The sequence below is a fragment of the Ostrinia furnacalis genome, unplaced genomic scaffold, assembly GCF_004193835.3.
Source record: "Ostrinia furnacalis isolate ACB-3 unplaced genomic scaffold, ASM419383v2 OfSCF7680, whole genome shotgun sequence".
NCBI classification, from domain to species: Eukaryota; Metazoa; Arthropoda; class Insecta; order Lepidoptera; family Crambidae; genus Ostrinia; species Ostrinia furnacalis.
In genome coordinates this window covers 293,264-315,747 of record NW_021137919.1, presented here as the reverse complement: position 1 = coordinate 315,747, position 22,484 = coordinate 293,264, and the positions used below count along the sequence as shown (strand labels likewise).

The following is a 22,484-nucleotide window of genomic DNA, read 5'->3' as shown; positions in this document are numbered from 1 at the left end:
TGGAAACCATATAGTTGAACGATGGTAGCGCCCCCCTGTCCTTGAGTTTGGTGGGACAGTTCAGCGTGGGTCATCTATATGATAGAAACCGCAGGCCGCTTATCTTTCCAACTGACAGGTTTGGGAATAAGTTTTCGTTTCGAACGCCAAATTTTCTTACAATTTTTAGGATTGCCTACAACAACCCTTGCTGCAACCTCCTAGCATGCTTGGCTTACTACCCCTTGCTATCCTTTACATTTAATAAAAGAAGAAGCTACCGGCTGTATAAGTATCATTATCTTTGCCACAGAATACAATAAAAATGTCTTCATCATCTTTGACAGCGGGGTCCTACTGTAAAAAATGTTTTTGTTACTATACTAGTTCAGTTATTTCTTTCACTCCTCCTAGTGTTCCAGTGCACGCAAAAGAGATAGATAATATTGAATTTAAAGAAGTTTGTACGTGGATAAGGACCACAGGTGCTGTCAGTCATGTCAGTTGTCACTTTTTTTGCATTCTGTCAAGTGAGATCGACCGAGGTGGTTGTTGTACAAAAGGGAGGAAAAATGTGTTCTCTAACAGAAAAACGTAAATTGAATTAATATCATGAATGTTGGGAATAATATAAGCTTAAGCGTACAGTCTTTGGTCTCATGACCATTTAATGTTTAGCTGCCATTCCAATAAAACATAAGCCAAATGGGTGACGTTGTAAGCTTATTTTCTGTGATAATAATGAAATTTAAATCTAAGTTCAATGAAAGTAAAATTTATTTCCACTATGATCTTCCCTGGCAAAAGCTGAAATCCGTGAAGTGGATGAATGAAAGGGCTACGTCCAACAAGGCCTATGTGCCAACCACAGTGAGTACAAACTATTTTGGTACATTTTTATTAATAATATTAAAGGAATCACAGTAATACATAATTAAATTATTTAGTCTATGATAACACAACTGCTACTTTGTTTAATTAAATAATATTTTAATTGTAATATAATACATTATTGTGATGAACTTTAAAAAACTTTATTCAAATAGGTAACTGGATTCATTAATTATTACATACATAAAATAATAATATTAACTAGTACATATTATGATAGAAATACCTTTGCAATAATATGCGATTCAAGAATGAAATTACATGTAACATTAAAATGTAATAACATTAAACTAAAGTTTAAGTCAAGTTTTTGTTTCAAACAATAAGTAGGTAATAGCAGATATTTTTTTGCACCCTTAGATTAATAAAACCTAGATAGATAGTCAGTGCACGAAAGGTGAGGCAGTTTTTAGGGAGCCGGCACGGCTCACCCGTAAACGTCACATGAACTGTCAAAGTGAAAAATTTGTAAACACGTCCGACGAATTTTAATTAATTAAAACGGTTTGTGCTGTGAAAGGGTGTCTAAAATACATCAGAAAAACGAAAGAAAGTGACCAGTGTTACATTTCATAAGTAAGTACTACAATTCGACGCGTATTTTGCTTGAATTAGGCTTTCAAAAATTAAATACGGGAATGATACCAGTAACAAGAAAATTTATTTCCCAATTGTTCGCCATACAAATACACTTCCTTTTTTATGAAATCGAGACTTTTAAGTCGATTTATCTTATTGTAATTAGGTAGGTACTTTGAATTCAATAAATAAGTAAGTACATGATGCGTTTTGTTTTTGTTAATTATAAAATAATTAAAAACGTATTAAAAATTTCCCTACTTTCTGGAAAATCGCCTTCACTGTCTACACTCCCCAACAAAATTGACACTAATGACATAAGATTTTTGCCTCACTCTTGACGAAGCGTTTGTATGAAGACTATCCATCTAGGTTTTATTAATCTAAGTTTGCACCATAAAACTTATACATGCATACCTATCACAGTATTTTCTGCGAATTTACAGTTGAAATCTCATCTTTCAAACATTTCCAATGATTACGTACATTGTGTTTATCAGAGGGATATCAATGATGTAATAGGTACACATAAAATATATTGTTTTGATTGAGTACTATGAATGATGATATCACAATTTAGATTAATTACACAATTAATTTAAAAAAAAAACTTAATCAATGTTTAACTCTGAGATTATATTTTTTTTATAAATACCTATGCCTATTAAAAAAAATTGGAAACCTATCGGTTACTAATTGAGATGAAATTCATAAAATTTAAAGTAGGAATTTCTTTTTCAGTTAGGTACCTAGATGGTATAAAGTTCGTTTTTTTTATACAAGGTAATTACCTACCTACTATTTTAATGCATGAAAATTAGCTTTTTATTTAAATATATCGTTGTCGCCTTGTGCCAAATTTGCTTTTTAATTAAATGTGCATCTTACATTTCGCACGACGCGACTCATTCCAGAGTTCCAGACGACTTTAAAAAATTGCGAGTTGGACATCGCCGCGTAAACTTCGTTTTCGTCCAGGAAAATTACTCTACTAACGGCCGCCCGGACTTCGTATCCCGGATCCCGTTTTACTCCCTTAGGGGTGGAGTTTCGTAAAATCCGTTCTTAGTGAGCACCTAAGCTACGTTCTGAAAGGAACCCCTATGCAAAATTTGAGACTCCTACCTAGCTCTTGTAGTTTCTGAGATTTCGTGATGAGTGAGTCAGTCAGTCAGTGACCTTTCGCTTTTATAAATATACATAGATTTCGTGATGATCTCTTGTGTATGAAAATCTCCTAATTTTAGAATAGTCTCTTACTTCGAAACCATAACGATCGGTCATCGGTCTTATCTGGTTGTCTAGAACATAAAATTATTATAAATTATATTAATATCTAATAATCTTCTATTTTCGACTTGCCAATTAGGCATTGGTAGATCGTCAGCGTCAGTGGACACCGATAAGTAAACACTTATTACGTGTCGCCACTTCGCAGTCACGCGAGAGCAGGATGTTGCTACACGGAGCATTCATTATATTGCATGTATAACTTGTTTTGCTGCAAATGTGCATTGTTTAGCACTAAGCAATCTGGAGGTCGCATTAACACGGTTGAATTGTCAGTTAAAAACCCGTCTATAGACGCTCAAATATCAATCTAAAGGAGTTAAGAATAGGTACTAAACTATTGGTTCAAATGTTAACTTTAAAGTTAAACCATCACAGGCTTGATTCATGTTTGAGTCGAGTTCTTGGCTTTATACGGGCCTCGGTATCATAAGTTGTATCACAGCGTCCCAGTTTGCGGCAACTAGGGGGCGTCCATAAATTACGTGAGACTTTTAGGGGTGGGAGGGGGTAAACAAAAACCTCACTAAATCTCACGTGGGGGAGAAGGAGGGTCTCAGGAAATATCACGTAATTTTTTCCGCAAGAAATAGAGAAATAGAGTTTGCCAGAAAACTGGGTTTAAATCTTAAGTAAAAAAATTGGCCAAGTGCGTGTCATGCCACGCGCAGTGTAAGGTTCCGTAGTTGTCCGTCGTTAACAAAATATATTTCAGAAGCAAGCAATTACTTCATCTAAAGTAACTTTTAATATTTTCTTCCAAGGATTTTTTATTAGATATGAAATTTTATAATACATAAGTTAAATGACTATTACTCTTAAACTAACTGACCTACCCTAACCGTTATTGTTTTCTTGATAGTTCATAAAAAGCAGTATTATTATGAATTTTTCCAGATTTTTCAAGCCAACAGTCTAGTTTTTAGGGGGGACGCCCCGCTCGAACAAAAATTGGCACTTTCAACTTTAATAGTTTGCAAACGGATCCCTAAATCGAAAAATAGTCTTTGAAACTCAGTTAAATTACTCCAAAACTATTAAATTTCGGATTTTTAAAAATATCACGTGAGATTAGGGGGTGGGGGAGGGGNCAGTCTAGTTTTTAGGGGGGACGCCCCGCTCGAACAAAAATTGGCACTTTCAACTTTAATAGTTTGCAAACGGATCCCTAAATCGAAAAATAGTCTTTGAAACTCAGTTAAATTACTCCAAAACTATTAAATTTCGGATTTTTAAAAATATCACGTGAGATTAGGGGGTGGGGGAGGGGGTCAGGCAAAATCTCACCAAATCTCACAAAGGGGGGCGGGGGGGTTGAAAAATAGCCAAAATTGTCTCACGTAATTTATGGACGCCCCCCTAGCACCCCTATTCATTAAAATCAACTGAAATCTAAAATAGAATCTGTCGTCAGTCGTTTCAGGTATATCCTTACGTTGTGATAACAATTACACGTTAGTTGATCAGAATTTCCACATTGGAGCGTTCTTAACCGTAACTTAATTGCTTCTGGGTTCCAATTAAACGTTGATAAGCTATCCCAGTTTCAGCAGGGCTCCAATCGATAGCCATACGATCGTAAGAGTTGGTGAGCACGCAGCACGCATCCATTATACTTTAATACGAGCCGACCATGGCCTCGACTATTGCTTTGTCTTCCGCCTTTCAAGAGTTCCTCCCCATTCTTAACTTGACATGTAAGTAGGTAATTGTTTTCCTCTACACATATAACGTTCCATTATATTGTATTCTTTGACGTTCCTCCCCTTTCGTTTCCTGGGGGAGGTCTTACTGATGATGAGATTCCATATTACCTATCTACTCGATTTTTCTTTTAGTATCAGTATCACCCGTGGTATCACGATATCAACTTTCTACTTAGTCAATATAATTTTTTTGACCAATGTGGACCTGATTCGCAGTGACGTTAAACCCTAAATGGGACGCTTAGTTAGTACCCTGATTGTTCCCACAACTACAGTACTTCTGCAGCTAGGTAGCTAGATCCAACCAGTAAAGGCTAACTTAATCCCGGGGGAATGTTTAACCGGCATCTGACCCGCAACGTAGATGGTACTTAATCTAAATATAATAGGAGAAGTTAAGGATCGACTTCCCTCTAGTGCAGAGCGGTTGATAAATGGCAAACAATAATGGCTTCACAAAAGCCACATGAACTGTAGACAGCATGCGTTTTACTTTAGGGATGGGAGCTTTTAGTCACCTGGTTTGGTGCTTCTGTTTAGTTTATCAAAGGTTTTGTCATAACAATGTCCATTACACCCACCTATGTCACAATGTTCGCCCCACACGAAAGCCACTGGACGCTTCTTCTAAACTTTCCTTTATCTATTAATCTTTACCTACTATCTGAAACGATTTGCGATTGCATCACTTATCGATTAAGATCCAGATCTCGGTATCAGCCCAAGGCTTCCGTAACAGTTTAAGCAGCATCAGTGTATCTATTTTTATCACAATGTTTACGATTCCAACTATCTACGTGCAATAACAACACACGTGAGCAGACGTTGGTTTCATTCAGCGAAAATAGACGGATATTCCAAAGTCTGTTTGGTGCTTTGACGTATAAAACAATGGGAATATTAAACTATACCAAGGGTATCCATTACACTGATTACAGAGCTCCGATTCCAAATTATTACTGATTCCAACCATTACGACATCTAATAGGAATCGATCGACAATTTCAAATAACTGATCAATACGTGGTAAGGATACGTTACGCTGTAAGCAAGTCTTTCATTGGAGTTGTCGTGACTATAAATCTTATGATACCTGTCCGCTTCTAGCATATTTTATTAGGGATTCCCCACACTAGTGTATTTCGAGCATTATAGACTTGCAACGTTGACGCAACGCGCGCGCGCATGCCAGAAAAAGATGCTCCAAAGACGCTAGTGTGGAGTGGGTGTCCCTTAGACATTCCAGTACACAGGCCCTTTTCAGAACATTTAGACCACAAATCTGACCATTTAATCCTTGTCGCCAGGTGGAGAATGTGGCAAACGTGTGCACGCACGCACTTTGCGTGGCGCCCGCGTCGCTTGGTGCGCGTGAGCTGCTCACGCGGTCCGTCAACGCGCCGCAAGCGATCGCCGCGGTGGTGTACGGGCTGGCCCTATGCCTCCTTTTTGCAGTCTCAACCACCTTCCACTCCGTATGCTGCTGCCGATCTGACACGTAAGTGCTAGTTCAAATTTCCATTAGGTGCGGTGCACAGAAGTGTTTTACGCATCCCGTACCGATCCTTTGCATCACTGCTTCTTTTTTGCTGTAGAGAAAAATGAAAGTCTGACAAGGAAGAACAGTTTCTAATTTTAATTTACTCGATGGCAATAGAAACTGAAAAGCTCTCGTTTAAAAAAACGGAGCCTTACATTTTAAGTGCAAGAGAAGCTGTTCAGTCGTATCACAGTCAGGTCATACGGGTAAAAAATAATAACTTACTTTGTTCACTCCTACTTTGAGCTAACAAAAGAATAAGTCTCTAGAACCTTTCGCCATTTATAAATGTTGTAGCTCGTTTTCATGAAGTAATCTCTGGAAACTGAAACAATTTCGGCAGACCTTTCCGAATTATTTTATTACTCTGTTCCCGGGGGAAGTATGATAAGCACTCGGGGATAGCCCGGCCATTGTTGAAGTATTCAGCACTAGCTTTCCGCCCGCGGCTTCGCCCGCGTGGAATTTTGTCTGTCACAGAAAAACTTTATCGCGCGCGTCCCTGTTTCAAAAACCGGGATAAAAACTATCCTATGTTCTTTCCCGGGACTCAAACTATCTCTATGCCAAATTTCATCAAAATCGGTTGCGAGGTTTAAGCGGGAAAGCGTAACAGACAGACAGACAGACAGACAGACAGAGTTACTTTCGCATTTATAATATTAGTTGGGATGATTGACGCTTCTATAAATGGAATTCTATAATTGAAACTTCAGTAGATTTTTTTCGTTTCGTTTTCCAGCTGAGTGTTTGAATTGAATTACATACTTACATATTTTTTTTGCTACTGATGACAAGAATAACGATGTTACTTAGACAGAAAACCCACTATGCTTGCATAACTAGCTTCTGTCTCTGGGTTAATAATATAATAATAATGTGAATATTATGTTCTTGGTTAATATTCTCAAAATCTCTGGCCTAAATGTTATCTTTAAGATTATCTGGTAGAAAATTCCACACGTTACTAAGTTCGCCTTTTGTACAATAAAGCTTTTAAATAAATAAAATGTTCTCTTCAAACAATGAATGATTTTTGCAATAGAGTGCTGTAGTTCCAAAAATTACTGGTCGCATACCAACAACGTAGTACGTCCTATCTGTCTCTCTTTATTATTACAGGTACGATTTTATAGTTAAGCTTAGTCTAGTCAGGTACTACTTTAATTTTATTAAGTCCTATCAAACTCGTGGGACGCCAGACGTGCGTAGGCGTGTTTCAGTGAGATAGGAGCTTAAAGTTTACAGACTTAACGTTCACATAATATTGCGTTAATATACACAGCCTTCAGTTGGTTACTGACTGTAATGTCGAAGTATTGTCGCGATGGAAACTGAACCGTGAGTCTCGTCGTCGCGTCTAGATACGATCTTATAAAATGGTTCCTATCCCTATTAGGGATGATGACTGGGTAATGAAATTGAAATTCTATTTAGTCCGTCAGACAGATATAAAAAATTTTTGGACACATATTTTTTTTTAATCGAATAGTTACAGTATTAATTGAGTTGAAATGTCGCGTGACGTCACTTTTGAGTAAAAAATCTACTCAAGCGTGACGTAACGCGCCATTTCAACTCGATGTAGCATTGTTATTATTTAATTATGAAAGAAAATAAAAAATATGAGTCTAATATTTTCTAATTATCTGTCTAACGGACAAATAATTGAAATTTTGTCATCTAGCCTAATAGTTATTAAAGGCAGGCCACGTATAGTTTATTATAAGAACCTAAGTATAGTTTATTCTGCTGTAAATTCTGCCTGTAACGAAAAACCATGCAAATCCGCGCGCGTCTCATAAAAAACACATAATATGTATCTACTAAAAGCATTTTCATATCGCGAAGATAAATTATAGGTTCGTAAAAATTTCATCCTTTATTTTTACAACATTTTTTCGCTCCCATCTATTTCTTAACGAAATTAATCAGCGGTTTACACGAGATAACGAAAGCAGACAGATCTAATACCGCATTTATAAAGGCAGGGATGCAACGCCCAAGAGATTCTATAAGTGGAACTTAGAGACAATCTATCGACAGCCGCAAGTGTTAGCGCCCCTCCCACGCCCCGGCCTTTATCGGAGAAAAGCTATTTATAACGCATCGATATTTGCAAATAATAGACGTGCCGTCTGTAGATGTTGAGACAAGCTTTCAGCCGGCAACAAACAGGAGAACAGGCCCTACAACACATGCTAAAGAAACTACAATGTGAGACATTGTTAGAGTCCTACGAGATTGCAAATGACGTCACGTAAGGGCAGTGTACGAGCATAAAATTCAGTACTAAATTCAGGCAAGGTCGCTTGGTCTGATGGTTCACGTACCTACCGGACTGCTAGGTATGACAGAGGTCATAATATGAGTTCAGGTTCGGGGAGCACATCACAAACATCTTCTGATTCCACGTACACAGCCAGAGTATAAGCTTGGCTTAGATAATTATGCCTTTATGCATGTTGAATGATCTTCAGCGACTCCTATGAAATTGATATTTAAAAATAATTTTCATATCGTTCTATTCAATAGGTAAACTCTTCAAAGTTCAGTAAAAGTTCAAATTATATTATTAAAAGTTTCACTGAATCTTCGTCTCTAAACTGAATTTACTAAGTATAACTTGTGGTATAACTTACACCATTAAAATTTAAGTATCTTACCCTGAACGTTTGAAACTCATTAGCAAATCAAAAAGCCATCAGCCATAAAATAATGCTATGTAACTAAGTTCAAAATGAATCAGACGAAAATACATAGTAATACCAGTTATACATACTCTCGATCGAAAACTTTCCCTCTCTAGAAATCGCGTAAAAACGAACCGAAGTTTTTCTTCAGAAGCTTCTGTTTCTTCACTTTATGTTGGTTTCATGTTTGGAATACTTATTTCATAAAATAAATACTGAATTGTGGGTACACCGCTGAAATAACTTTTCCATTCTCATGATGCTGGCTTGTTTGTGTATCCTCCAATTCAATTTCGTTTATATTTAATGGAGTCAGGTACAAAACTGATTTAAAAAGGACCGACTGAAAACGAAAATTGTTTGTTTAAACTTTCATTGCATAGCACTAGATCTACGTGTAGAATTTATTTCATTTGAGCATTGAATTTCAATCCAATAGCTATTGTAAATTTTATAAGAGTGTTATTAGATTTGTTACCACGTCGTCTTCGAAATCAAGAAGAGCCTTAGAGTAGGCGCACACCGTTGATTTTTCGTCGGCCGATAGTTTAGTCGGGCTGTTGATCAGTATGGGCATGTATGGGAGTGCGCACACTACGCCGATTCGATTTGGCCGATTCTTCATACAATTTGAAATCGGGCACAACTATCGGCCAACTAAAAATCAACGGTGTGCGCCTACTCTTAGTTGAAATGACCAAAAACATTGTATCTCCTTCAAGCTGCCAATATTAGTTGAAAAGTCCAAAAACATTCCTCCACCTTCAAATGGTATAAAAGTATTCTCCAAGGGACAAATGCCCTACATAATGTCTCTAGTCATGTCAGACAAATTCTTGCGACATATCAGACATCGTTGTATGACACATTTAAAAATTAACTTCTTGATATCATGTCTAGAACATCTAAGATGACACTTACATAGAATTTGCCGCTGAGAGAAAACTGTATAAAGGAATGAGAGGTGTTAATGGCCTAATAGTCCCACCGCGACGTCAGCTAGCCAAACAGTCCATTCATTTTGGAACAGCTAATTTCGGTAATAGCTTTCGTTAAACGCCCTATAAAACTTGTAAGTAAGTAACTAATCTTTCCTCATTACGGTCACGCAAGTCACGTTTCGAGTGCGGACAAAATGCTCATTGAATGATTAATGAACTCGAGAGAGGTAGGAGGCTGGTGTGGGGGATGTGGTTAATGACTCTAATTAAGCCTTTAACAAGTCCAAATTTTTAATTGTTTTTGGGCCTTAAGACAAGGGAATAAAGTTCAAAATTTGGTGGGAACTATATTCCCACTACCGTATAAAACCAGGCAGATCTATCTCATAGCAACCCGGTGCTCGTTAATAAATCAAATAACCAATTTACTTGAATAAGCACACGTACCTATTCGTAATCTGGAATTCCGATTGTTTAGTTGCGTGTTCAATACACTAATTTATTAATTAGGATGTTATCATAGAATTAATAGATATTCTCGCATGCACGTAACGTCTAATCGTAAAAGTTTAATTGATTGAGTGAGATTGCATAATTAATTTTTATCGTTAAGTTGTAATTTGCATTTTGTTTTTTGTAAATCTTAAGTCTTACAAAGTCTTTAAAAACTTACTGTAAAAGTGACTCTTTCTGGGATAAAACAACAAACAAGTAGTGGTAAAACCAGATAACTTTGCTTACTATCACCTGCTTTAAAAAGATATTTAATTTAACCGCCTCTGTGGTCTAGTGGTTAGAGTAGACCACCTGCTTCAGACGCAGAGGTACCGGGTTCGATTCCCAGTGGGGGCAGATTTTTCTGTTCGGTTTGGTTGGTGGTAGGGTAGGGCTGTTCTAAGTCCGCCTGGCTTGCTACCACCATCTTACCTAATCTGTCGCCATAACAACAATGTTAACAGCATTGTTGTGTTCCGGCAGTTAGAGGTAAGATAGCCAGTTCCTCCGTGGTTGAGGATTCCGGGTGAAGCTCGCTTCCACCTTCGGCCTGATCGTCACTTACTATCAGGTGAGATACAGGCCAAGAGCTTCCTCGTTGTGGATAAAAAAAAAATATGCCTCCGGAAAATGTAAATGCCGTGGTTGAAGAAAGCCTTAAAAATTTCAATCAGTAATTCGGTTACAGGACTCCAACTTTAAAACAAACATTACATAATTACAGTTATTAGTATAAAAACTAACAGCAAATACTGCCATTATCTGATGTTTGATGATGATAGCTATGTGTTTTCCTAATAACTTAATGGCAGACTAAATGTATCCAATGTTTTCCACAGCATAATTTATCTCTATTTACAAATAATCCATATTCGTTCGACTATTGTCAGATTTCCGTCTTTATTATATTTGTAGGAAGTATTATGTTCGCCAGGGTTAAACCTATTACCTATAGCACATCTGACCATACATTTTTGTTCCAAAATCGCCCTTATTTCAACCACATAAGATACCACAATTTTACCTTGATATACCGTCCATCTGTACCTTAGCACCACTAAGTTTCGGAAGCGGTTCGGTCCAATAAAGAAGACAAATGACGTATAATATTTCACCTGCGACCGATATAGCCCACGCGTAAGGAAAAGGGGTGATGGATGATGTAAAAATAGACATAATCCTTATGTAAGCTGTCTTAAGGCTTCCACGAGGCCGAAACGGAAGTCTGTTATTACGTAGGAGGACGTTTATACCTTATTTAATGAAGAATTACATAGTGATGCTATTATAAAAATTCTATGTGACCTCAATTTTTCAGCTTCGGACGTTCAGAACTTCAGACCCTGTATTTTTAGTTTGTTCTAAAATCGATAGGCTGATCATTTAAACTTGACTCAAGTTGGGATTGTGGTGGCTGATGATGACCTAATAATGCGGCCTCGAAAAGAGTAAGAAAGCGAATAATGCGGCCTCGAAAAGAAGAATCCAGTTTTATAAATAAAGGTCTGCTTTATAAAAAAAAACTGGATTCTTCTTTTCTCCAGAGCCTTGCTTATACGAATAGGCACGTTCGCGTTCTACGTTCAAGGCTTATCTTACTTACTCAGATGGCTCAGCGACCCTAAACGTGTTTCTTGGCCTCCTGTTTTCTTCGGTCTTGTGCGGTTTCACGCTTATCTAACGCTTTATATTTTTCCAGTAGAATGAAGCACTTCCTCCACCGCTGCGACCGGGCCATGATATACATCTTCATCGCAAGCTCGTACTTCCCCTGGCTAACTGTCGGGACATTATCCTGTTGGATGCTCCGGGAACTTCGCTGGGCCATCTGGCTGCTGGCGGTGCTAGGGATCACCTACCAGCAGATCTTCCACGAGCGGTACAAGATGCTGGAGCTGCTTCTCTACCTCGTCATGGGACTGGGACCCGCTGCCATAATCATTACCTCCAACGTAAGTAGACATAACTTTACTACATGTATTGTGGTCATGTCAAACCTGCAATTTAATTGAGATGTCATTATGAGCACGTCATGAGACTGACGCCCATATTTACAAACATTACTATGAGGTCTCACAGTGCGCTTGGACGCACAGGGTGACACACGAACCAATCACAAAGCTCTATTCAACGCTGTTTGTTCGATTTGTTGCTTCACAAGCAGTTTGTGAATACGGGCGTTAGACTGAGATGTGTTTCTTTTATCATTAGAGTTTAGAGTTACTTCTAAACCTCTTCAAGAAAATGCGTTTCTTTTAATTGATGTTTATATTTAGATTATCCCTTAATGTATTTCCTATTATGGTCGGCATAACAGTATGATATAAAGTTACAGATTGTATTCAATATTTAAACCACTAAGAGCGGTTTAACGACTTAATTGCTTTTTTATCAATACCGAATTTTACGGTCATTAATTCCGAACTGATACTTTAAAAGGCTACTATGAGAGATTAAAGCCCGTTTTCACCGTCAATCCCAAATTTTTAAGTGACCCCTTTGAAAACAAAATTCCTGTTATGTGTTAACAAATAGGGGTCACTTACAAATTAGGGATTGATGGTGAAAACGGACATATAAGTCTATGTAATACATTTATTGCTTTTATTTCGATGAAACGCTTCAGGTCTTAATCATTTTTAACCTCTCGCATGCCGCAATAACAGACAATAGAAAAACAATCGTTTGATGAATTAAGAATGAGTCAACGGGGCTCCAGAGATTAAAGCACTTATCGAGTTAAAAACAAAGCGCTGTATAGCATAGCAACTGCAACGACGTAGTCCACTTACAGCACCCGCACGAATAGCACCTGGCCTAGTCCACATAGAGCACCTATCGATATTTTGTTCTCTCTCTCTTGGACAAAAATGTAAAAATAAAGAAGAACGGTCATCTGTGACCCAGGCCCGACAGAAACGAGACATACCTCAGTTTTTTTGTCATGTCTTAATTAGTTAAATTATATATTTTTTATATTCGAAATCTATGTATAACACCAAATTATTACCCTTTGTTTTTGTTTAGGCGTCATACAAAAACTAATACAAAATGCCTATTTATCACCAAAATTGGTAAATGTATGTACCTAAATAGCTGCTATGGAATGTATCAAGGTGACCTGGAGATACAGTCGGATTATACAGGGTGGAAACGAGAAGTTACAAAATCCAAAAATTCAATGTTACCAGTTTCCATAATCTGTAACCTATTATTGGTACCATTTGAAAGAGCTCGTGAAGCACTTTCAGAATCAGTAACTAGTTTTTCGATATCTTGTATAGTTTAGAAATAATCGAGTGAGATCACTTATCGTTCCATATGTATAACCACCCTGTATAATCCGGCTGTATCTCCAGGTCACCTAGATACATTCCATAGCTACCTGTACCAACCCTTCATACAAAGTGGTTGTTCAACAATGAAGGTGATTTTTTTTATTGTCCTGCATATTATAAATTATATAAAATAAGTAAACGATATGTTTTAATTAATAAACCGTTATTATCTTGCTAAAAAGTTGATAAATTTGCAAAAATGCATTGTATAATTACCATGTTTCATTGCGCTACCGTTATCCACATTTTTTTTTTCTAAGTCCGAGCTTTACCTAAGAACCAAGTGACGTACACTAATCTTGGGAGCCGCGCGGGTCAGCTTATATGAGAATTATTGAAGAAATGCTGCCCATCGGCTCAATACAGAGGTTTAAACATAGGTCTGACTCGCGGTCATCATTGTCCGACGCGGCCCGAACGGAAAGTTAAAGTGTCGCCCATCATTGTCCCCCATGGCCCGAACGGAACAGTGCCATTTTTAGGCTGGCAGCGAAGGTGTTAATATTTAATCCACGAATAGTGATATCGATAGGTGCTTTATGTGGACCAGGCCAGGTGCAATTCGTGCGGTTGCTATAAGTGGACTACGTCACCGGTCACTGCAACGATGTCACGTGGCTCGGAAGCCCTATCTCTGAATTTCCATACATGAATACGTTGCACAAGAGGTCGGCCTGCATTGTCGTTTGCGGCTTGCCCTTGCGACCTTTGCGCTAGTTATCATAGGCGAGATAGATAAATAACTTTTAGACACTGAAGAGATAGATTAAGAGCTAAGTAGTGAATGTTGTTGTATGAAGCGTTGACAGGGCAATGATTAGAAGTTGTTTCCACATCAGCCAGAGAGTTTTGACAGTTCCAACTCCTTGCCAGATAGTTTTTTTAAGATAGCTGCCAAAGCCACGATAACCCAAACTTCATGATTCACCAACATTATATCCTATATTGGGACCATACGCTGACAAACTTTCAGCTTTTATAAAATGACGTAGGTCTGGCGTTCACCAGCTCTTAATCTAAGAGTTGAAGTTGGGTTGTATAATTAAAGTCGTGATTTTCCGACGCTTATACATACATCTTTCACCGTACCTAGTAGGTACAACTACATAGATGCCAATTCCACCTAGTGTTTGTATTGATGTACCGCCATCCGTATGTATAATCCGTGCCAATAAATTAATATTCACAAATTTACAAACAAACAATATCAACCAAAATGGATACTAAAATTAGCCTCTACATAGCTATCATCAACTTGACCACGGTAATACTACTTGACTATCTTTGATTGCAGAGTAAAATAATGTTTATTTAAATATTTGCTTCAGTAATTTCGAGATCTATTATTATTTCTTTAATTTTCTTTACAAGATGCGCAAAATATTCGCTAGTTTTTTGTGCCTTATTCACTTTGCCTGATGACACTTTATTTAGACTAGCTATCTAGATTCCAGCTAGTCAGTCATTAAGTTGGTAATCCAAAGGTTAATTACTACATGAATGTCAAGCAAACAAATCAATGCCATAATATGTTTTGTTGGTATAAGATGATTACTTTCTATCATACGGGTGGCTTTCCCACATTTTGTACATTTATTTTCCAATTTTGTAGTTTTGCCATAAATAAAGAGGTCAAAATTGCAATAAAAAACTAGGCTGCAGTCACTCCGCTTTATATGCTCTCTCCTCTAATTTTATGGCGACGTTAACTGTTGTTTTAAAAATACAGGTAGAAAAAGTAACAACACATTTACACTAAGATAAACAGAGTTGCCTTTTAACAAACAATTAATTAATATTCTAGTATTTACGTAGAAAACTTGTTAAAAAAATATTTGAAGTGGATGTGAGTGAGCGTGCCTTTGTTGAAAACAAGTTTTTTATGTTTTTATCAACTGTTTCACTTGTATTTTAATGTATTACGCTACTACTTTACTTTTAATGTCATATTTCCCCAGTTGACCTTGTCGAAAGCTGGTCGTTATGCACAAAATTTACTTGCCGGTACGCAAATCAGTATAAAAATGTAATCAAACAGTAATATAAACAATGAAAAACGTTCATTTGATTTTCATTCCCATTCCACTCTAATTAAATAACGAAATCGAATGGAGTACGGTTTCTAAGTTGTTTGTTACTTAGAACGTGAAATATTTAACGTGGTTCGCCTTGGACGGGCCATTGGGTCAGGCACTCGCGATGCCTGCTTGGGCACAAGTACGAAATAGCAAATACATTACATAACATAGTAGGTGAATAAAAATCATTTTAACTTCGATAAAATATCGATCAATTGCGACTCGGACATTCGTATCCGAAAAAGTCTAATAAAACGCGCTTTTGTAGGTATATCCTTCAAAGATTTGTGGGCCAAGCAGCAAAACAAATACATATTCTACGAAAATGTCAACTAACTATTCAGGTTTATGAGGTCCTTCGGCATGTAGAGTGTAGACAGATACAAAAAATACAAACATAAGTAATAACTCACAATATTTAGTTAAACACGCCATCGCGCCATGGAGTGACAGGTTTCATAACTGTTTGTAGTATCTAACATAATATGGGAAATGTAACTGTAGACAAAATCTATGTAAACATGGCTTTGACATACGTCAGTTTTCGTGGCAAAAGCAAACAAAAATAGAGATAACATTCCATAATTTCAATATCTTTTTTATCTTAAAGTTTTCTAAAAGATAAAATAATTGAAGACTTAAGAAGAAAAACGAAGAAATGATAAATGATTATGTCAATGAGTCCCACTACCTACGGCATTTCATAACTTGAATTTAATTTCTCTTCAAGGCTGCGGAATGCTAGCCATAAAGCGAATTGATTTCATAAAGTTATTGCCCAATATACCTACTTTGTGGAAGGGTTTTATTATTATCCCTAATAGCTTAATAAATTGTTTAATACATTAGATAAAGAAATGAATACCACCAGGTTTAGCTCGCTGGAATTTAGATTTAAATTACGCGTCTTTTAACTTGACCAAGACCACTATCTATTCCATAGTTAGAAGAGATGATAACATGAGAATTTGTGGGAACCTCTAACTAAACTAAATTCTTCTATTCCCTTCGCCCTGGTTTTATACCATTTATCAATGTTCTAATATTTTATTTAAATAACTAACAACCGATTAGAGGTTGTCGTGTCACCAAATTGTTGGATCGGCCTATGAATATTAATGCCGTATTGTGTCCGTCGCCTTAAAAAAAATCGGCAAATCACTATGTGTATTACCGGTTTTCTTTGAGTCCAATATTTATAGAGCACGTAGTTTTCGCAACGTATTCGTATACACTTGGAAATCAAGTCGAACGTGTTGGTTCTATTGCTTTTGTTTTAATACTTTGCATGCGACTGTACTGAGAATGACATTACTTTTGGAGAGGAACATTTTTCATGCATAAAGTGCAATATTATTAAAATACATCTAGGAATTCAGGATTTTATTTCATGAATCATTTTGTACGTTCCTATTCAACAAATCCAAAACTGCAACTTAGCCTTTAGGTATTTGGAACCCGTATAGAATCCAATAAACTGCATCTCACTTAACACCAGGTGCGATTGCAGTCAGATACCCGCCTTGTATTGCATAAAAAAAACTGCAATATGAAGACAGGCTTCAAAACCTTGCTATTTCAAGAAAAAATATTACAGAACCTTATTAGAATTCTAACTGAAGGCTTTCTGGATTTCCACATGTTTTATGAATATACAGGGAGTGTCTTTGGGCTTGGAGAGACCCCTATGTGCTCTCTGTCTGGGCACGTACGAAGCTACACGCTCAGAGACATGGCTCATGCTAAATTAGATACCTATCTAAAATTATAAGTACCTACTTATAATTTTAAATGCACAATACTCACTCATTCTAATAGTCTAACCATAATAAATTCACTCATGGTTATTGTTTACGATGCGACATTGTTTCTACATTACTCGATTAGGATATTGGCCCGTAAATATTGCCGCGCTGGATTAATAGCTGTAGTAGCGTGCGATGCATTATCTACGTTATTACTCGATTAAGGCCTGATTTTTCAATCGTCGGATAACTTTTATCTGAAGAATAACTTTGGCACATTGACAGTTTTAGTATGGGAAATATGTCAAACTTATTCTTCGGTTAAAAGTTATCTGACGATTGAAAAATCGGCCCTAAAACGTATATTTTCTCATTAATTCCCTTGACACAGCATGAGCATAGCATTTATTATAGGCACGGCATATTAGTATTTTGATTTTTGTTTAACTGCGGAACCACATCTGCATTAATACATAAGTACTTCTTTTCGTCGAAGTAATGAGGTATGAGATAATACTACTAACTTCTGGCCTCCGCTCACGAGGTTTTCGTCTTTCTTTCACAGATTTTGTTCACAAGTTGGTATTTTTGCGCGAATGTTATTTTCATAAATAAAAAGCCTAATGTGAACACAAGCTTATGCACGCTCGCGTGAATTTCAGTTTCTCACAGATTGTTATAAATTATAGCTATTAATCTAATGAATACTGTAAACGATAATAACTGTAAAGGACAATGTTCGTTCTCCATACATTGTTCGCCTAAGAACCAACAATTTTGACATATTACTACCCGAAAGCGAAATAATACGATTCTGTGTGTAAGAACAATGATTCCTGATGGACACTTGCCATAAAATTAATGATTAAGAATATTAAATCACAGCGATTTTATAATATGTCGTTTATGACAACATGGCGTCTAATGTATTAAGTGAATGTATGAACACCGATTCGCGAAAAATGTTTNATATATGTTTCTCACACTTCAACTGGCATTGGATTCAACATCGGATTCTGACACTTTTACAGTTATGATACCATGAATATCAGTTTATGGTCCTAATTATTTTTATTTTATTTACGACCTTCGACCAGTTGGACACTTTAGATAGCTTCTTGTAATAGTGTCAATATCTTTTTAGCTTTTAACGCAAATCTAGTCTTCAAAGCAGTTTAATCGATTTATTTTATTTTCAAAATCGATATTTTATTGTCTATGATGGCCGCAGGAACATCACTATACATGGACTCCCAGCAATAAAGTACGGTAATGCCTCGTACAGATTTTATCGGCAAAAATTATGGAACTTGATAGGTTTTAGACCATGCCACGCACCAAAACGTCCGGAAGTTGTAATAGTATTATAGAATAAACGTTAAAAGACTTATTTATTTAATTTTTCAATGCTTAAGTGTCCATTAGAACGAAAGGGTGCTTAATGTATTAAAAAAAATAGAAAATAATTATGATGGGTTAATGTTTTTTGGCGGTTTTTTAGGCGGTTTCTGACAATGTCCTTTAATCAAAACCCTTTTTAGTAGTTTGCGTGAGGAACAAACATCCGTATAACAAACTGTTGCGTTTATAATATTTGTAGGAATTCTTTAATGAAGTTCTCTGTGCCAAATAAGAATATTTTTTAATGTATGTTAATCTATGTTTGTTTGCCCGCAGCACCAGTTCCCCGCGATGTACGACCTGAAGCTGGGCGGCATGCTGTACCTGATGGGCGTGTTCTTCTTCAAGTCGGACGGACGCATCCCCTTCGCGCACGCAATATGGCACGTGTTCGTGGCCCTCGCCGCCACGGTCCACTACCTCGCCATCCTCCGACACCTCTTCCCCGAACTCAAATCCTAAAGACTGCCCGAATCTCCTTCTAGAGCTCTCTACCTATTTTTGTACCCCAACTCGACCGCAAGGCCGCAGATTAAACAATCTAACAATCAGCGATCGCCACCGGCCGGACCTTTGTACACCAATCTGAGCCTTTTATCCACTCACTTGACGATCGAGTACGTACATCATTCCACTTGACTCATTTCCATGCTGTCGGATTGACCTAACGCGTTTGCATATCTACCTACCTGTGCCCTTTAACTGTAAGCAACTATAGATCTGATTACCATACTCATAGTCATTTTAGAGATAGGCATCGATTATCGATTGCAGAGCTGATAATTTGGTAATTCGTTTCGTGGCAGCGAACAGCATGGAAGCGTTCGGCCAAATATCTAGTTATGATCGAAATGTGTGTATATTTTGTAAGATATTGTTGAACTTATTGTATTGTTGTAGCGTTGTAGTCGTATCTCAGAATCTCGAGACCAATCCAACCCTTTTAGAGTACCTATATAAATGTAACGGGGTTTTTAGAAACGTTTATACCTATTCTTATATATATCCAGTTTTTTTCAGCGAGATCTTTTATACACCTCAATGTGACTTTTCCCTAGGTTAGTTGGTTATACATTTTAGCGTAGCTAGTTCAATGTACCACTCTTATCTATCTCATAGGTTTTAAATTTTAACGGTCATGAATATCCTATACTTATCGTATGTTTTTCCTCACTACCTACTTATTTAATTAGACTTATTTATTGTCCCAACATAGATTTGTTAAGAATTGCTCAATCATTCATGTGAATAGGTAATTTTTTGCTAGACTTCCAAATTGAAACTTATATTAGGATTTTAATGGAACCTTCGCAATTTGTGAGTCGAATTTTATGCCATACTGTTACTAACCTACTTACTAATAATGATGTGATGCGAGAGATCACTGTGCATTGTTCGCGGGTGGTCTGATACAAGAACAATCGATTCTGTTTGAAGTGGGACGGAGTGACATCAATGCGCCTCGCAGTTCCAACTGTCGGACGATTCTCAACGAACGATTCCTCAACAACACACCATTGTGTTGTAAAACAATTTTGAACTAAACTGAATTAATGATTTACCTAATTTAAATCAAAGGATTGTCCAGACCGATGAATCGACAATTTATTATTTAATTCTAGTCAGTTTGCTACAAACATATTTGTCGAAATAGCGTGATATTATTGAATCTATTGTATGAAACCCGATCGTTACCTACCGGCTAGTCTGGCAAATGAAGGGCTGGAATCAAAATATCAGACGGAAATATCATAGTTATTTATAGTAGTTAGTCGAGAAACACTGCGACAGATTATATTGAACTATGTACCATAAACTTTCATTTGCCAAGCTCAGCCTTACAACATATTTTCGCTATTGCTCATTTTCGATGGACAAATATTGGTATTGTGATCTCAAAATATTTATAATGGAGGCTAACTAATTTTTTATAAACAACTTTTATTTATTTTTTACTAATCAAAATTATGTAGTTACCATTTTAGTCATTATTGTTATGTTTCTCAATGTATTTGTTTTGAGAAATGAGGACTAACTTTTAAGTTCTTATATCCTTGACATCTAAATGAGTTCTATCGAAAATGAATAAACAATATTATACTAAACATAAACAGTACATGTTTGGTGAACCCATTTCATGCCGGTTAGTCAAGGTTGTCACAGGGTAATTTGGTATAATACAACATACATAATTGCACAAAACTCATGGTTAATCAACCTACCATGTCGGTGAAATTATTCGTATATATTACCTATGTAATTCGAAACTAATGTTCAAAGTTATTTTGTAATTTAGAAAAACAGAAAATTGTAGTTTTATTTTTAGGTAAACAATGGTATCGGGTTGTAGAACATCTATCTAAATGATAAATAGGGTTTTATATTCCAGTTAGGGAAATTAATGTTTATTAGTATCCTCTAAGAGTGCAAAGTATTTTTAAGTAGGGAATGGTGAAACTTTATTCTTTTTGGGTTTTAGTTTACACTTCGGGTCTAAATAGGGTCCTATCGGTAATTTAATTAATTCAATTATTCAATATGCCAAACCTAAAAGATCTTTATGGTTTAATAAGCCAATTGAATTGTACAGTAACATGTATAAAATAGTCCTTAGAATCTCATAAAATTAATGTAGGGTCAGGGAGGCAACAGTGACTCACTTTTTTTTCGAAGCTTAATAAAAATAGATATCGCTTTAATATTGGCCTAAAATTTGCTCACATTTTAGATACACTATTGAACTGTAACTGAGCACTCATGATTCTACATTATTTACTACTTATGTCAAATTAGGAACCTAAAACAAAAAAATGATAATTGAGCCACTGTGGACTACTAGGTGTACACACTGACTCACTACCGTGGTACACAGTATTAACGTGGTAAGGCAGTATTTATATGAAAAGAAAATGCCCATTCCGCGTAGTTTTTTATTAGAAATAATAACAAAACTGCACAAGCTATTCTTATTATAATCAACAATTCAACACGACTCTTAGTACTTTTATTGCTACCTATAAGATCTTAAGTCATCTCAATCTCTTCGTTATTTATTTTTTCCCTATTTTTCTGTCGGTTTTTTTCCGTGGCATTCTGTGAATAAAAAACAAAATTCGATTTACAGTTATAAAATATTGAATTCGTATAAAGTATTAAAATTGAGTCACTGTGTACTTCTACGCCATTTTGTAAATATTTGATCAAAAAAACCAAGATGTAAAACAAATTAGTCAAAATTCGGATTAAAGACAATTGATACAAGACCTTCTATCCGATAAATATAACGGCTATTACCTATAGCAACAAACAAAGATATGAAAACAATCGAAACTCACCTTAGAATGTAATTTAGAGGGCGCGAAAACAAAAAACATTCCCTCACCCTTCCGCACGGCACTTGACCGGCGAGCAAACTGGTTTAAACGTGTTCGGGTACAAAGACCTTTGAATCGGTAAAAGAGACAAATATATATTCCTATACCTTCAGGTCGAAACTTGACTGAGCCACTGTAGCCGACCGAGTCACTGTTGCCTCCTTGACCCTATTATACGTATAATTACGTATTCAGCTTTGGTCTTCCAAAGATTCGTGGTCTTCTGATGAATGAAATTTAGTATACCAATTGGTTGTACTTGCATGCGCGTTAAATTAGTATGTAAACATCATTACTTCTATTTCAATACTACGTCTGTAAAGTTTATTACAAGTACCTACCTAATATTCGTAATTAATTGGCATGAATATTATATGTTAACTGATATAATGAAAGTATTGAACTGTGTAAACATTTCCCTGGTTTGTGCATTC

The 22,484-nt window shown here is 36.5% G+C and overlaps 1 protein-coding gene across 2 annotated transcripts; it reads left to right on the top strand.

Annotated features, from left to right (window-relative positions):
• Positions 1-499: 499 nt before the first annotated feature.
• On the top strand, positions 500-21,287 carry LOC114365891 (monocyte to macrophage differentiation factor 2). 2 transcript variants are annotated; one of them, XM_028322594.1, is made up of 4 exons: positions 500-849; positions 5,753-5,943; positions 11,817-12,066; positions 18,953-21,287. In XM_028322594.1, exons 1-4 carry the CDS (start codon positions 685-687, stop codon positions 19,136-19,138), a joined length of 792 nt encoding a protein of 263 aa, XP_028178395.1. In that variant the 5' UTR covers positions 500-684; the 3' UTR covers positions 19,139-21,287. The 2 variants fall into 2 exon arrangements, with proteins under 2 accessions (XP_028178395.1, XP_028178394.1); XM_028322593.1 differs by having other exon boundaries at positions 11,814-12,066.
• Positions 21,288-22,484: the final 1,197 nt, after the last annotated feature.

Coding starts and splice junctions, on each gene's coding strand:
- LOC114365891 (XM_028322593.1), top strand. CDS start 685: ATGGGTGACGTTGTAAGCTTATTTTCTGTGATAATAATGAAATTTAAA. Junction 850..5,752: donor AGGCCTATGTGCCAACCACA/GTGAGTACAAAC, acceptor CCTTGTCGCCAG/GTGGAGAATGTGGCAAACGT. Junction 5,944..11,813: donor TGCTGCTGCCGATCTGACAC/GTAAGTGCTAGT, acceptor ATATTTTTCCAG/TAGAATGAAGCACTTCCTCC.